Genomic DNA, 16581 nt, shown 5'->3' with positions numbered 1-16581 from the left:
TAAGTACAGTCTCTTTTTTTGTTTTGTTTTTTTTTTTCCCAGCAAAATAAAACTAATGCATTAATACACGACACCTTCATTTTTTCATTTAAGACAAGCTACTGGTTTCAATAGGGTCAGCAACCATGGACTGAAAACCCATCACTAATAAAGACAGACTGGAAGCCATTGGTCCCTCCTACTCCTTTCAGACAACTTAGTATTCAGAACAAAATTAATTTAGGACTATTCAGCTCATCCAGCTGCTTTGCAAAAATAATTACAATGCAACTCCTTCAGCTCCCTTCTTTCAACAAGTATATTCTTCTCTTGTATTGTGCCACTGCTCAGCCGCACCCGTGGCCCAGCTCTCAAAAGTCTTGGCAGCTTTGGGATGCCAGGCTAAGAACTCTCAATTAAGTCAAATACAGTATCTTTCGGTTTTAAAATAATGAAGGAGCTGAAACAGTCACATTGCCAAGTTCATCAGCTTGGCCTAAGAGGTCCCTTGGTCCATCTAACTCAACCTACACTTTTTTTTTTAATTAGCAGAACCAAAGTGGAGTATATATTTGTGAAATAATGATAAGCATTTATAGGATAAACACCTGAAACCAGAAAGGGGCTCAAATTTCCCAGTCTATACATAAGAGGTAATGCCAGATCCAATGACACAGGTTGAAACTGGAAATAACAATGACACTATTTAACCAACAACAACAATCAGCTGTCCACCAATGACAGGTTCTTACCACCAGAATTTTCTTCTGCTTAAAAGGAAGACTAGGTATTTTCTTTGAAGTAAGTTCTAGCTCCAAACATGAAGGAATTCAGTGAAATTTTACCAGCCACTATATGGAAATAGTTGCTGAGCTGATCACAATGGCTCTATGAAACTAAATTTAGTACAGAAAACCAACTATTTTAAAATTTAAGACTACCTCACCAAAAAGAAATGCCAGAACATATTTTCCCAGGAGCTGAGCTGGTTTTCTTTGCCACATCTCAAAACAGTACCTAGTATTTAGCTATAAAGAAAGACATTTTTACCTGACAAATGATATATGACACTGTGTCTCCTGCCTTCACCTTTCGGCCTCCATGAGAGTTTATCCACATGGCAACATGCACATGTGGCAAGGTTTTTTTGTCAGGATAATCCTGGGGATCTTTGGTCAATGCCTAAAATATCAAAGGAGAAAACAGAAACATACCTGTGAGAAAAATCTGTTACTTCAGTGATGGACAGCTCAGAACTTTAAAAGACAAGATTACATAGTAGCTATCTTTATCCTTCTACTATTCACAAGTATATCTGAAACACAAAGATGAAAAAACTGTAACAAATGTATTTGCCATATGTTAAGCCCTAGGTACCATTCCTCCAAACTTTTAAAGTATTATTAATAAAACAAAAGAATGTTTTGACAATTACCATCTGAAAAATGCATTAGAGTTCAAAACAGTTATGATCATAATGCAATTGTTTGAAAATTAAACTAAACTAAGATGACAATATTACGCAAAATACAAAAACAGAGCCAGAGATTACCCTGTTACTCCTGGTCCTGCTAAGGTCATACAGTAAATCTGTATATCATGTAGCTAAGTGTACTTAACAAGCTCTTAAGCAAGAGGATACAACTGAATTTAAGTATTTCCATGTATCTCATACTACTGAGATTCCACAATGAGTTTTTCCTTTAAATAAAATAAAATGCTACATTTAAATATTTACTGTCATCCCAATTCTTAGAAACAACTTCTATACTTGACTTAATGGTTAAATACATTTTTTTCTGAAGTATTAAAACAGAGGAACTTTAGGAATTTAAAGTGAACATTTTGCTATATTTATCTTTTACTGGGACACTAAGTGCTCTTAGAGTATTTGCATCAGAAAATTCTTTTTTTAAGTCAACCATAAAATTCAGTGGTTTCTCTACATTCATATGACAACCTGAACACATTTCTTAACTGATTAACACAGTCTTACAGAGCAGACAGATGTCCAGATGGTGAAAGAAAGAGACTTTGGATGGACATTTGATGAATCCCTTCTATTAGAAGCATAAGAGGGGCATGTAATACCCAATTCATTGGTGAAACACCTCCCTACATAACAATATTTTTGTCAGCAGTCAATATACTCGGAACAGTAAAGTTTTTCTGAGACAGAAAAGAGCTGCAAGATCATTTACCTTGTTTATTTCAAACTGATTAGCTGGGATCTGACCACTGACCACATTTTCTCCAATTTCTATAAGTCGCCTTTGAATATTTTCCACTATTATATCTCGGGGCTGATCAGAAAGAATCTGACCAATTACATAGCTGCAAAAACAGTACAAAAAATAAGAAAAGCTTGACACATGCGAAGCAAAACCATCACAATAGACACAAATCTGCTCTTGCCCCAGGTTTTCTCTAGACATTAAAGAGCCTGAGGATGAAGTCTGATGAAAAATTTATAGAAAATTGCCAGTATATTTTATGTTGGGTTTTATTTATTTGCTTATTTTACTAAAAGCCAATTATTGCTAATAGTTCTAATGATAAATAGTGATTTGGAATGGTTGAGTGCAACTTTCTATTTTCTGCTGCCATATCATTTTTCCATTTATTATTCCATAGCAGGTATCTTAAGATGGGGGAGAAGAGAACATACCAAGTAAGCGAAGTCTTGCCTATTGCTGCAAAATGTGGTTGGAAGATGTGCCAGCTGCAGAAGAGTTAGTCACTAAAGAACACTCTCCAACATTTGTATAGCTTTAATTACTAATACATTCCTAACTTGGAAAAATTTGCTTCTATTATGATGCATCTTTTCTTAGAAAATGCAAGTCTTAAGAACAGTAAGCAAGTGTGTGGTGTATTTTCACAGATGCGACAAGTATTCATTTTTGGATACATTTGGACCATGAGCTGTTTAAGTTTTCAAGAGGCAGTACACAATATGAGTCAGCACCCAGATGACCACCTCTCCACTCTCTCTAATTTTCTTTCTATGGTGCTAAATGTATTACTTCTACTGAATTAAAGCATTAAAATGCCCTGTGCAATGACAATTAATAAACAGTCAATCCAGTATCCATCGTAGTATCAAAGGAGGATGGCATAGTATCATTGCAAAAGGAAAGAGAAGCAGTCTTGGGGAAAGGGATCACATCCTCAGGCTGCATCCAGTGCACTTCCAGATTTTTTTAGAGGGTGCTGAAAGTGCTGACCACCAGCTACCTGACTCATCTTGGAAAAAAAAAAAATCTGACCGAGAACTTATGACTCCAAATGCTGACAGCATCTACCATCTTCACAAGATTTCAGCTCTGGTTTATTAAATGGCATTTACAACACTGTGACAACTCAAAAGCACAGCTTCCACAGCAGATGCAAAACCAGATAGTGAAATTAGGAGACATTTGGACTTGCCCAGGTATATCCTGTTACCAATGCCAGAAGGTAACATTTACCATCTCCTACAAAAAATCAACTAAGTCCTAACACTGATGTTAGTTACCAATCTGTGCTCTTCAGAAAACAACCACACGGTATCAAACATTTATGAATCATGTACTGTTTAAAACAGAGCAAAGTAGACAATGCCACACAGAAACTTACTTTCCAGTCTGTTTTGCAAGATCACACCAGTCTCTCCGGACTATATCCAATCCTTTCAGTTCTTGTTTAGTTACGTATTTCCCATCTCCTGTTGGTTCCACAGTCAGAGCAGCGTATTTCTTCTTCTTTAACAACAGCAAGGACTTAAAAATTCCATCAATATCGATTTCCAACAATTTGTACAGCTTGTTCACTTCACTTTTGATCTGCAAATGCACCAACATTAAAAACAAATGCAACAATTTAACTATGGACAAATTTAACTTCCATCTCTAAATGCATTGTTCTTAAGTTTTAAAACAAGTTACACTATACACTGTGTATTTGCATACACATTTTAAAGACTGATCAGATATCATTAATTAATTACACACTAGTAACTATGAGCTACTACTAAAATTAAAGTTCACCCATCGGCTTTTTCAGTATCTACACGTTGGTATATCTAACTCCTTAACAAAATTATGCAAGGTAAAGAAACATGGGATTGGAGGACCTTGGAGATAACTGACTCCAGCTCATTTTACCAGGACAGCTACTCCATCTAACCTTTCACATAAATTAAGCAAACAAGGGATTCCACAGCAGGGACTAACTTACTAGGGAAAGATAAGAGATGGTCACTTAGAAAATACAAAAAGCCTTAAAGAAAAGCTATCCTGCAAAGGCATCTTTCTTTCTTCCCACTCTCACCCTAAACCAGGGAGGGGAGAAGAACTATGACTGCAGACCAGAGCTCTGTGCGTGCACGTTCACAAAAAACATGCATAAGCAAGCATTTCTTTTACCATTCCCCACAATATACCTACCTTTTCCATAGCCTGATTTCCTTGAGAGGAAAAGGTGCTGTTTTTCTACACACAGGCTATGTTTTATCCATATACAAAAGCTTCAAATAGCACTTGATATGTTGTCTTAATATAGTGTGTACCAAGTATCTCTTACCTCCATTGTAAAGGGACAGAAGCGCAACAGCTCAAAAAGCATGAACCTTAAACAACAAACTTTGGTTCCAGTACATACTCACCCACCTACTGGCTTGGCTAAAAGTTTCCCACTTGCTTCTTTCTTTTTTCTCTCTTCATATGTTTTTACTTTACTGTCTTAGGTTACAATGTAAGATGTAACCAAAAGTATATATTTTATCACCATCTGTTAAAACCAAGTGGGGCAGTGTTCTTTATCTCTTCCATGACACATCCCTGATAACTCCCTCTGGGGTATATCTGCTGTTAATGGGCCATCCAGCCTCACTGCATGACTCATAAAATGACATCATCCCGTTGTGAGATGCCCCGCCCAGGGGGAGGAACCAAGCATTCCTGCCTGGGTATAATCTGAGGTTTGGAACACCACAGCCAGCCCTTACCTACTGGGTTCCCAGAGGACAAGAGATACATAACCACCACTGGATGTGCAGAGGAGGATCAGACCCTTCTACAGGATCACCACTTCACCAGAACCACTTCAAAGAGGATGCAGCCACCACTTAATGGGACTGCTACCACCACCCTGCCCGGCAGGGTGTCAGGTCCTTTCCTGACTGTCAGGTTAAGCCAGTGTTTCTGTACTATTGACTTGTTACATATAGTAGTAAGGAACTGCTATTCCTATTTCTCATATAATTAGCCCCTTAATTTCAGAACTATAATAATTCAGAGGGAAAGGGGGTTACATTTTCCATGCCAAGGAAGGCTCCGGCCTTCCTTAGCAGACACCTGTCTTTCAAACTAAGACATGTACATTCTTTGACAGTATCTGCATATGCCAGGTGTCCTGTTCTGTCTTCATGTTCTACTCTTTACTTTCTTTCCCCTACAACTTAGTTTCCCAGTTGATTTTCAGTATTTCCATATTCACTCTTACCACCAACTATGAACTATCCTTTTCTCGTGTCTCACTGAAGTTTGATATGGATTCAAGTTCTTTTGCCATCTAACAGATGCCCTCACCAAGAACAGTACATTTAGCATAAAATCTCACCGCTTTTCTAACCACCTTTGAACCCAAATTACCATTTTAACCAAAACCCTCCTCACACATTTTCCATTTCTGTGTATACATATATATGCGTACTTAATTTTTCTCACTTGGATCTGTGTTTTTTCTATTGTAGGAATTACCATTACTTTGATACCTCCTGTATATCTCTAAGTTTTGAAGGACATCATGAGGCAAAACCATTTTGCTAAGAGGTTCATACTTTCTTTCTTAAAACAGTCAAACAATTCCTCTGAATGTTTTTCTGCAATTTTTAAAGTATTTTCAATTTTTCTTTTTTATATCATACTAAACAAGTGCTCAAAACCAGCAACAGTTCAGTACGGAATGTACTGGCAAATCTGATTCACAAGGATGCACAGAAAATGAGAAATAAATTCTGCTGACTAATGACAAAAAAGGGCATGGATATAAATAATGGAAGGTTAAGGGTGGGAGAGAACACACATGTTAGATGGGGGAATTCAGAAAGGATGTGAGAGAATTTCCTCCAATAAAAACCAAAATTAATCTCTGGGAAGAATGCTTCACTGCTGAAGACAACCCATAAATTCACACATTACATCAGAACAGGGTACACTCACTAACTGCTCTCACTGTAATTGTTTGCATTAAACCTGTGTGCCTTCCATACAGTCTACATTAAAACAATAGTACAGTGAGAGCAATAGAAATAATCCTCACCTCTGAACATGAGACTTTGGGAACGAAATTATTATGCAGTGGAGCAGAGACATTTCTTAAGTGTTCCTCATCAAAACAGACAATTCTTTATCCTGATTTTTTTTTTAAATAGGAATTACTCAAAACAAGGAAAATGTAAATGATCAAAGTGTTTACAAAAAAAGCAACTCTCACCTTCTTGGAGAATAAACAAACAAACAAGAAATATGTGAAATGAGACAAATATTAATCACTTTTTTCTGCCACAGAAAGACTATTGAAAGCCACAACTCCCGCAATTTTGATGCTAGGTTTGATTGTGCTGGTTTACAGGTAAAATTTACTCACTTTTACAGTTTTCGTATTTTGTACTTGATTTTAATCAAAACATATCTTTCCGTCCTTTTTTTTAATTAAAAAAAACCCTCAACTGATACATAACACAGAACTACAATGGATTAAAAAAGCTTAAGATTTTACTCAGCAGCTGACAAGTTCAAACACTTACCAATTCTCTCAGAAAACCGGACTCTAATTCAGAAGTATTTAACTTATTATGCTTATCCTGTCAGGTTTCATAAAAGTTATTATTATTTAACTATCCTCTGTAATGTTTAGCCACCAAATGGGAGCACAGGGACAAAAACCAAACCAGAATGGAACCACATACACTCGACTGGAGTAAGATTAAGCTTTCTTATACACTACTGTATATACACTTGAAATTCTATATAATCTTGCATGTGGCAAACAAACAAGAAAGACTGCTTTCTACCATGGCAGCAGCCCTCCTGCTACTCAGTTATGACATCAAGATACTATCCCATTTTCTGCTCCTGAACCCATGTACTTCTAAATGTACCCACTAGCATGAAGGTAGAAGTATTCTAAAAAACCCCAGAATCACTCCCTGCCTTAAAATTAAATTACTTTTGTTTAATACTATACTGAATAAAACATCTACGCTTTCTTTGGTATTTTAGACTTTCCATGGCTCTCATTTTCATCACAGTTTCTTTCCTCTCTCAAAAACAGCTTCATTTACATCTTTTCTTTAGAAAGTTCTTACACATTTCTCACTTCTCTTCCACAATTTCAGAGAGCCACGAAACTTCCACATCATCTATTGCCAGCTCCTAATCAATCAAATCTCTTCTGTATCTGGTATACCATGGAAATTAGTATTTGAACTTGCCACTGGAAATCTGGTAACATCTTTGTTTAAGTTACAAATTACATAACTAAACAAAACTAAACTGAGAGACATCCCTCGTGAAAAAAAAAGTCAGAACTGTTCATGTTGTAATTGAAATTAATGTGGAGGAGAAATTGTACCTTACATTTTGGTTCACCAAATATTGAGAATCTCCTGCTATTTTAGGATTAGTAAATAAAACTTGTTATGCAATGAAATCACTTTTAAAAATGCACAGAATAGCCACACCTGAAAAAGAGCACTCTGAGATTTTACTACTTCATAGATTCCATACATTGTGAAGTTTTTTCTCATGGAATATTCTCTGCTTATGCCACGGAATCCTCTCTTAATACCATCTTCTCTACTCAGAGTAAAAACAGCTATGTAGGAAAGCTTTAAAAAGAAAAAGTTCCTCACCTTATTCCCCAGCTTGAAGACCTCATCCAAATTGGTGCTATTAGTGTTTATCATAATGGAATCTGTGTCTCCATAAATCACTTCTAGGTTCATCTAAATGAAAAGAATTGCTTTGAAAAACAAAAGAGAACCACTCCATCTTCGACAAGTCCCACATAACTTTCAAGGTTCAAAAATATCATAAATATACTGTCCCTTAAACACTAAAAAGCATACTAGCAGGAAAACGTAAAATAGATTTTTACTGATAGGTCTGTACATTTCATTAGAACATTTGAATTTAAAGAGAATAAAGAAACTTAAGCCACTGATATGTTTAAAAGAGCATTGTCCAGTTATGTACATAATATAATTAGGTAAAATCTTACTAAATGAATACTAGAAAAAGAAGTCAATGAACAAGTCTGATCTTGAGAAACAGCAGGAACTCTGATCAGAAATAACTTTGGACTGCTAAGACACAAGAAGATCACTTCCACTCAAAGACTGCTGACAAATTCAGGCAAGGCATTTAGCCAAAGTGTTTGAAAGGTAATGCCACAGTCAGATATCACATCCCATTTGCAGCCAGCACAATAGTACTGGGGGAAAAAAAGAAAAAAAGAACTTAGATTCTCTATTTCAAACAAATCCAGTGAAAGCATTGGCTAGTGGATGACAGCAACTGAGAATACCACAGCACTGTCCAGATCAGGCTGCTCTTCTTAAACTTTTCCAGATTGTGCAGATGGCTTCATATTTCCACCTTCTCACTCCCATCTTTTAACTTCTGCTAATCCAACCACCTGTGCTCATCCTCCCCAGGCAGCAGCTCTTTCAAGGAATGCTCCTTTTGGATAAGGATCCAGCTACTATGACCCTCAAGTTTTATATTCCCAGGTTGAACTACTGAACAATTACACCCAGATATGAACACAAACATTTACTGAACCTTTTCTCTTTGACACTCTGCCCCTCATATCACTTCTGATTCTCATTCTTGTAACAATTTGAATGCCTTACTTGGAGAAGACTGTATTCAAACACCAGCCATACTTCCATAATACTCTGGGATAATGGAGCAAATTTTAGACAAACTGAGGAACATAAAAAAGCCTGAGGCGCATATGAAAGGCATAGCAAGAAAAAAGGTGAAAAGAAAAACTGCCAACACCAGTAAATGTCACAACAGAAAAAAAACTGGCGGATGCATCTAGTTGCATGATATTAATTAGGAAAAAAAAAAAAAGAAAACCTGACATTTACAGTGGTAGAAAATCAATGCAGCTGTAAAAACTGCAACATGGCAATGTCCATGTTAAACTCCACAGAGTCAAAAAACCACCCCGTGACAGAGTTTAAAGGATGCCAAAAAATAAACCATAACTAGCTGCTAGAACACATGGTGTAACAGGTCTGTGAGTAAACTCTAATTAGCACTGTTGCTAATTTGCTTGAAACAGTCCCACATAGGCTTCAAGCAGGGTCCAGATCATATCTGTGGTAGGAAAAGAAAAAAGCTATAATCCATCAGGAAGGATTACATTTGTAAACCAGGCATCCTAAGAAGTGATTTCAGGTCTGTTTGGGTTACAGTTCTCCTAGAATAAAAAAATTTCACCAGGTGTGCTCTTTAAGTGTTGTTGTTTAATGAAAATGCTCAGCATTACCTTCTGCACCATCTCCTTGGTATGCATCAAAATCTGAAATTAAAAAAAATAATCAAAGATTAGCGTATGATATAATTACAGGCTAACACATGCAAACATATCCATTAGGTTGCTAACTCCAAATGCTCTCACCTTTCAAAACAAAGCAAACCACCTCTCTCCTGGCAACACACAGTCACCTCAATACTCCTATTACATGAGTAAATTCTCGTTTGACCTTGTATTAATGCTATTATTAACTCCCCTAAAACAAGATTAAAACAAATCTCAAAATTGCATGTGCATGCACACATTCTACCTTAGGAAAAAAAGAACACTGAATCAGATGGCTTAAACACAACCTAATCAGCAAATGCCAGAATTAAGTCTCTTTCAGTAATTTAGGTCAGTTGTCGCCTTCATATCCATCATCTTATCTCTTGATGTCATTGAATTTTTTTCCCAAAAGCATCCCATCTTTTTCAGTCCAGCCTGGATGGAGCTCACTGAACAAGACTTCGTCAAAAGGTTGATTACCCTTGTGGTCTCAAAATACATCATCAAAAAGCAAACTCCTTACAGAAACCAGAACTGGGACAAGGAGCTGGGATAGAGACAGGATACAGATGTTGAATCAATGGGCAAATCTGTGTGTAACCATGCTTGTTCCTCAGCCAGGAGTGCATCCCAAGCTCCACAAATGCTCTGAATAGCACCTCTCTGAACCTGAGAAACAGCTGTAGAGACCTCATGTGACTAGGCTCCTGCTTCCTTCTCTAATAGTGCTCAGCACAGTGGAAGGTGGGGAGAGCACATCATCTGAAGCCACAGGTTCAGCTGTAGCACAGAAAAGGGACAATCAAATGAGCTTAACGAAAAAGATGTGTAGTTGCAGCAGCAGGAAGAGGTTGGTGAATTCCGCACAGCTGCATGAGAACCAACATCTGGTCCACTCCTTCAGCCACTTGGCCACAGTTCCACTGTATTCCCCATTTCCTTCTTATCAACATCCTGGTGCTCTGGCACATAGCTCCAGATTCCACTTCCCTGGTTTCAGTCCTTTCCAATGCCACTCAGCATAAACCTCAGTTTTTCTTGAGCTAATCCTACTAGTCATATATATTTATACTTCAAATTTTCTTGAGGATTAATCTGAACCACATGTTACAGCAATGATAGATCAGAGTCTTGTCAGGAACCCAAACAATTTGGAACTCTAAAGACAGACAGGCAATACACTATTTCAACAGCTTATATCATATTTAGCAACCTCGTCTCAGTTTTACTATTTTCACATGTTAAATTGCAATACTCTTTGGCCACATTGGCCAAAAGGTAGAATTAAGACTCATAGTCAAGAAGCCTGTGACAAGGAGCTGAGCAGTAGAAATCAGCAGGGATGAGGAAAGAAAAGGGACTAACAAGCAAGAGCTGTCTGTGCTCAGTGGAAATAAGATCATGTTCATGAAAATCTCATTATTTTCATAAAGCCAAGGAGTCTATGCAGAAGCCAAGAGTCTTGACTATCGTGATGCTGACTATGGCTATCACAGCAAGGAATTCTGAAACAGGTGAATCTCCACTTCTACACAACAAACAGGATGACAACTGTCATTCCTTTAACACTAATGGCACGTTTCTTCAGTATTTCAGAACCTTTATATAACCACAGTGAAAGTCTGATGCTTTTTCAGTTTGTTTTCAGTTATGCACTGAAAGCTGTATTCCCCTTAAGGACAGGTTCAGTTCCAGATTATGATGTAACTTTGACACAGCTGACTCACAACAAATGTTCTTATTATGGTTATTCCCCAAGCACATATGGATATCTATGGATTTACACACTCTGGGTCAAGTTCAAAACATCCAGTTGATTTAAAGACCATCCACTGATGCTTCCAACTAGGCACTCAGACAATGTGATGCTGAAGTCCAAAACTGCAGAAAGCTCAGCTGTCCTTAGTCTTCTTTATTAAACAGAAAAATGGTGAGCCTTCACTGCAGATTCCTGCTAGGCTGTACCTACCTGGAATCAGACGCACACAATTCCATTTTAATTGGAAGCTTTAAAAAAAGGTATTCCACTCCTATTCATCTCCTAGTGAGTGATTCAGACATTCAACCCCACCACCTTTTAATGGAGCTTTGAAATTATTCTAAAGACACATCACTGGTACATGATATCAAATTTCATATAAAGTAGTCAAAATTCCACCATATTCGCCACCCCACAACCCTTCCTCTCACTTATAAGCTAACTCCTAGAGAGAAAGGTTTTACCTCTCCCTTAGTACTCTAAACACAAGCAGGAGTCCCTGAAACAAAATTGGAAAATTGGACCAAAAAGAAGAGTTTACACTGAAAAGAAAGGAAGGTCTATCATTTTTCCCTTGATAATCTCTGGCATTTTCTACTTCACTCTCTGAAATAATTCTATTAATAATGAGAAAGATAACTTTTTTTTAAAAAAAAGGAATTCCCCCTACTAAAAAAATTATCTGGCTGTGCAGAAACCATTTGTCAATTGTCCCTGAGGACAGCAGTGAGTGTAGGTAATCACAACAAGAGGGTCACAGACAAGTTGGCTTCATCAAGTGACTGGCATATGCTAGTGCCACCCATTCTGACAGGAGATCACTTGTAAGTGCCAACAGCTACAAAACAGAAGGTTATAAAGTATTGCTAAATTCATTAATAAGGCAGTCAGTAGTTATCTGATTTCACAGCAACACCTGCATATTTATCCTCTCATTACCAACTGGATGATGGAATTTTTTCAAGCACATTTCAAAAATCTGCCAATTTCAAGTGTAGGAAAAAAATAAACTTTGTAGTTAATTTTTCCCTTAACAAAGTACAGCTGTTGAGAATAATTGTTCAAGATCTTACCCTGTAATGTCAACTGCAGCAGAACAAAGAGTATTTAATTAGCAAATCTATCCAGTAATTCAACACCTATTATATAAAATGCCTTCGTGATTTTATTCAGGATAATTTGCTAAGAGGGTTATTACTGACATTCAGATGAAATTTAAAATTCCTACGCAAGTCGAGTCATAATAGCAGTAATGATCGCCCCAATCAGGAGATACTGTGTCACACAAGGTTCTTTAGCAATGCAGCAGCCCATTTCCTGACTTCTTAATTCCTGGGCTCAGCTCAGTGAGAGCCCTTCATGCCAATATTTCAGTCAGCAATACATCCTTAATGGGACTCTATTAAAATACCTAGAATAAAAGTGACTTTTTTTTTTTTGTTAAAGAGAATGACAGCTCTGCTATCATATCAATCCTGAGCAGTTTCTCAGAAATGCACAGCAGAGGAAGAAGGGTGGGAAGACAGAAGAAAGAAGGAGGAGAATAGGAAAAATGGTATAGGGTAGTTTCCTTTTGCAAATAATACTGCACTGCTTATGAGAGCTGGATTGTCTCCTATTGCAGGCAATCCAAGTAGGAAGAATTAATTGCCTGGCAACCCGTCTGTACAGCCATGCCCCCTCCCCCCAACAAACATACACTTTTAAAAACGTGTGAACTTCTCAGCACAGTGAACATCTGTGAAACTCTTTAAATAAAACTTTTTTTCTTGTAAAAGCAAGACTAGCAACACACATTCTCTCACCCATGAACTGCAAGTCAATATAAACTGAAAAGACTGTAATTGCAGATGAGAACTCATCAAACTGCAAAATTCCCTATTCTAATCCTACCCCAACTCACAAATTAATTAATTGAGATTGTGATTTAAGACAGGGAATGATTAAAATTAAATAAATATACAAAGAACAGCCTTACTGTTATTTATTACATCAAGTATTTTTAAAGATTCCTTATTTAAAAACCTCTGAAGAGTACCTTCTGATGTGAGGATGCTTCTGTGGAAACAAGCTCAAATACAAGCGTTAGAAACCAATGAGACAGGATACAAAACTAATATGCTGATGCGAAGACTTCTCCTGAAAACACACATTTTCTGCAGAATCCTGGGGTAACAGACATGAAGGAACAGAAAGCAAGACTTGAGAGCAGACTGAAAAGAATGAGCACAGTCACTACAAAAACATTATACCAGAGAAGCATACACAAAAAACCAAACCAAACCAAACAAATAAAAAAAAGAAACCCACCAAAAAGAAAACGAAAAAAACCCAAAAAAACCTGAACAAACAAACAAAACAAACAACAAAAAACTCAAACCAAACCAAACACCCCTTGTCCATTCACTCTGCACAAGGAGAAAAACAAGCAGCCTTGAGGCAAAACTATCTGTAAATATCTGGAGTAGACCTGATATATTTTTCCATCTCATTTATTTACTTCTGCAATTATATAGTAAGAAAATAATTGTGTCACCTGCTTTAGTAATTCATATTAACTAGTCTTTTCCATGGCACAGAGGAATAAACGGGCTGGAAAAACTGTGTTCCAGTAACACCACTCACTAAGTATTTCTGAACCTCTGCATTTTTGCAACCTATTCATTAGCTTTGTTAGGATATTGTCTTAAGTAGACTTTAGCACTGCTAAGCTACAGTCACATGATGCTGTAAAATGATTTTAGTAAGGAAGATTTTCAGAAAAGGTTTCTATTGCTGGACAAAAAGGCACATATGCCCTAAGCATAAGCGAAAGAAAGATGGAGGCCTTGTTTGCCACAAATAATGAAGAATCACAATTTAGTCTTTTCATAAGCCAATGGACTTGATTTAGAAAAGTTTGAGTGATCAGATTCAAGTAGTTAATAAGTTTGTTTCAAAGAGCTTTTACTGAGTATTTGCTGTACTTAGACAACATATTCAAAGTTACATTTCTCCAAAATGTACGTTCTTATGAAATATTAACAGCATCAGAAATACACCCCAAACTGCCAAAGTTTTCCCTTCTGTGTTGTTTTGGTTTTGTTTTTCTTCAGAAATGCTGAAATTACATGTTCATACTCCACCCAGAAAGCTGACAGACAGTAATACAACTTTCATAGCTTCTGTATATAACATCAGTATTGGATGGAGCACCAAAACCAAAGGGAGAATGGTTCCAAGGGCTGAAGCAGTGTACACAAAGATCCAGGGACATGTGCTTGCATGACAACAAAAGGTAGAATCTTTTGCCTCACAAACAACAGTAACACAAAAAAGGCAGCAACAGAAATGTGCTGAACACAAAAAAGTTATGTGTATCTTTGTCATATTTTGACATGGAATGCAAAGATGACAGTAAAACACAGATGATGATGATGCAATTCAAATTAAAATTTGAAGACAATGTTTCCTTAGTTCCAGAAACAATTACATCCTTAAAATTCTACAGTACTTCTATTTCAAGTATTTGCGGTGAGCTTCACTGAAGAGAATGGGAGAACCAGAACTGTTTTAAGTTGTGAAATTATTAGTTTTTCTACAAAATATATTACAAACCATGCTATACTAAAGCAAATTTTGTCTACTTTGGAAACAGTTATTTTGGTATTAGGATAAAAGAAAGAACAATGAAACATACTCTTAAAAGCACTGAACAAAAGTAAAAAAAAAAAAAGCCAAACACAAAAACCCAACCAACCAACCCATAAAAAAAACAAAACAAAAAAGAAAAAAACCAACACAAACTAAACAAAACCCCCCCCATACACAAAAACTTCTGTGTTGGAGATAGTTTTACCATCTTGGAAACACAGAAACGGAGTGCTCAACAATGAAGTTGAACACTTGAGTGCACAGAAGGTAACTGACCCGGCCCTGACCCCACTTCCCAGAAGTGTTGTGTGTTCCCAGAAGCAGTAGGAATACAATGTCCGTGTGAAAAGTAGCTGTGAAAAATGTCCGTACGGCCCGGGCATCTCCCAACGCTCCAGAGAAACCAAATACAGGGACAGTTCCTAGAGAAGCACCAGGGCTCACAGCCCACCCATGGAGTTACTTTATTTCTAACTCGTTCAAAACTGAACACCTAAAACAAATAAAGAAGCAGGGATCCCTGGTTTCACTTCATGAAGAAACAAGATCCACAGCACCTAAAACTCCTTGAAGAATGTGGTACTCAAACAAATTTTGGCTCATTAACTTTTATGATCTTTTTTGATTCCAAAGCACTAAATAAATCTTTGCTTGATTAATATTTTATACTTAACTCTAAGTTAACTATAAGTTAACTATGTACTTAACTATATAAGATGCAAAGGTAGCTTTGCCTAATAAGACAACTGCAACTGTATCAAAAGCTAACTATCAGAAACCACAAACAAAACCACTTCTAATTAAGAAAGAATATGACAAGCATTGTTCACTATTTCCAAAATATGTGTTCAGTTATTAAATATTTAAATGCATATAGACAAGTATATTCTCCATAGAGAAAACAACAGCATTTGTTTCAGTGGAATGAACAAACATTTAGACAGGAAAGCTTTACTTTGCTTTGTTTCCCAAACTGAACAGGTTTAACACATCAGCAAAACATAATCATTTATTTTTTTCACCAGAAAAAATAAAATGACAAGAACAGTAAACAACTGAAATTAATTACTAATAAACTAAGGTTTCCTGTTTAGTCAAACAAGTTAGAACCCAGTCAAGGTTTAAACCAGAGCACAGAAATTTTCCTCTGAATAACAGCAAAATCTATACCAGAGTAGGGAAAAATAACCATACTATCTTCCACATCAGGTTTAAAACTACAGTGTTAAAAGTTATCTTTCAAATATATAAGCATGTCTTTCAATCTCGAAGTGACAGAAATAGAAGTACTGTCCCATCTCCAAGAAAAGTTACTCTCATAGCCATATAACTAGAAGCCCTGGAGAAATCAGGGAGTAATTCTCAGAATCAGTAGAGAAGACAGTTTTTCAAAAACATCAAGTATGTCTGTAAATATGAAAAAGAAATAAAACTAATACTCCAAAGACTAAATGTTTTTTAAGCAGTAGATAAACTCAGTGCACTATCCGAGATGACGACAAACTTCCTGAGAATCACATCTTCCTCCCCCTTTTTGTTTCCTTTTTTTTAAATAAAAAGCAGAAAACAGGACCTAAAACTTTTCTAAGGTTCTCCTGATCAGTATCTTTTAAGTAATAACCATGATT

General features: G+C 36.7%; 1 protein-coding gene across 5 annotated transcripts in view; it reads right to left on the bottom strand.

The window, feature by feature from the left end:
- Positions 1 to 16581, bottom strand: part of POLA1 (DNA polymerase alpha 1, catalytic subunit) — a 187722-nt gene that overhangs the window by 111319 nt on the left and 59822 nt on the right. For all 5 annotated transcript variants that reach the window (XM_039551766.1, XM_039551768.1, XM_039551774.1 and 2 more), the window contains 5 exons: positions 9526 to 9558; positions 7877 to 7969; positions 3598 to 3803; positions 2181 to 2313; positions 1030 to 1161 (listed from right to left, as the gene is read on the bottom strand). In XM_039551766.1, the coding sequence (XP_039407700.1) occupies positions 1030 to 1161; positions 2181 to 2313; positions 3598 to 3803; positions 7877 to 7969; positions 9526 to 9558 (597 nt within the window). The remainder of the gene's footprint in view (positions 1 to 1029; positions 1162 to 2180; positions 2314 to 3597; positions 3804 to 7876; positions 7970 to 9525; positions 9559 to 16581) is intronic.

The sequence above is a fragment of the Corvus cornix genome, chromosome 1 (genome assembly GCF_000738735.6).
Source record: "Corvus cornix cornix isolate S_Up_H32 chromosome 1, ASM73873v5, whole genome shotgun sequence".
Taxonomy (NCBI): domain Eukaryota; kingdom Metazoa; phylum Chordata; class Aves; order Passeriformes; family Corvidae; genus Corvus; species Corvus cornix.
The sequence above is the reverse complement of the archived record's forward strand: the minus strand, read 5'-3'. Positions and strand labels throughout refer to the sequence as shown.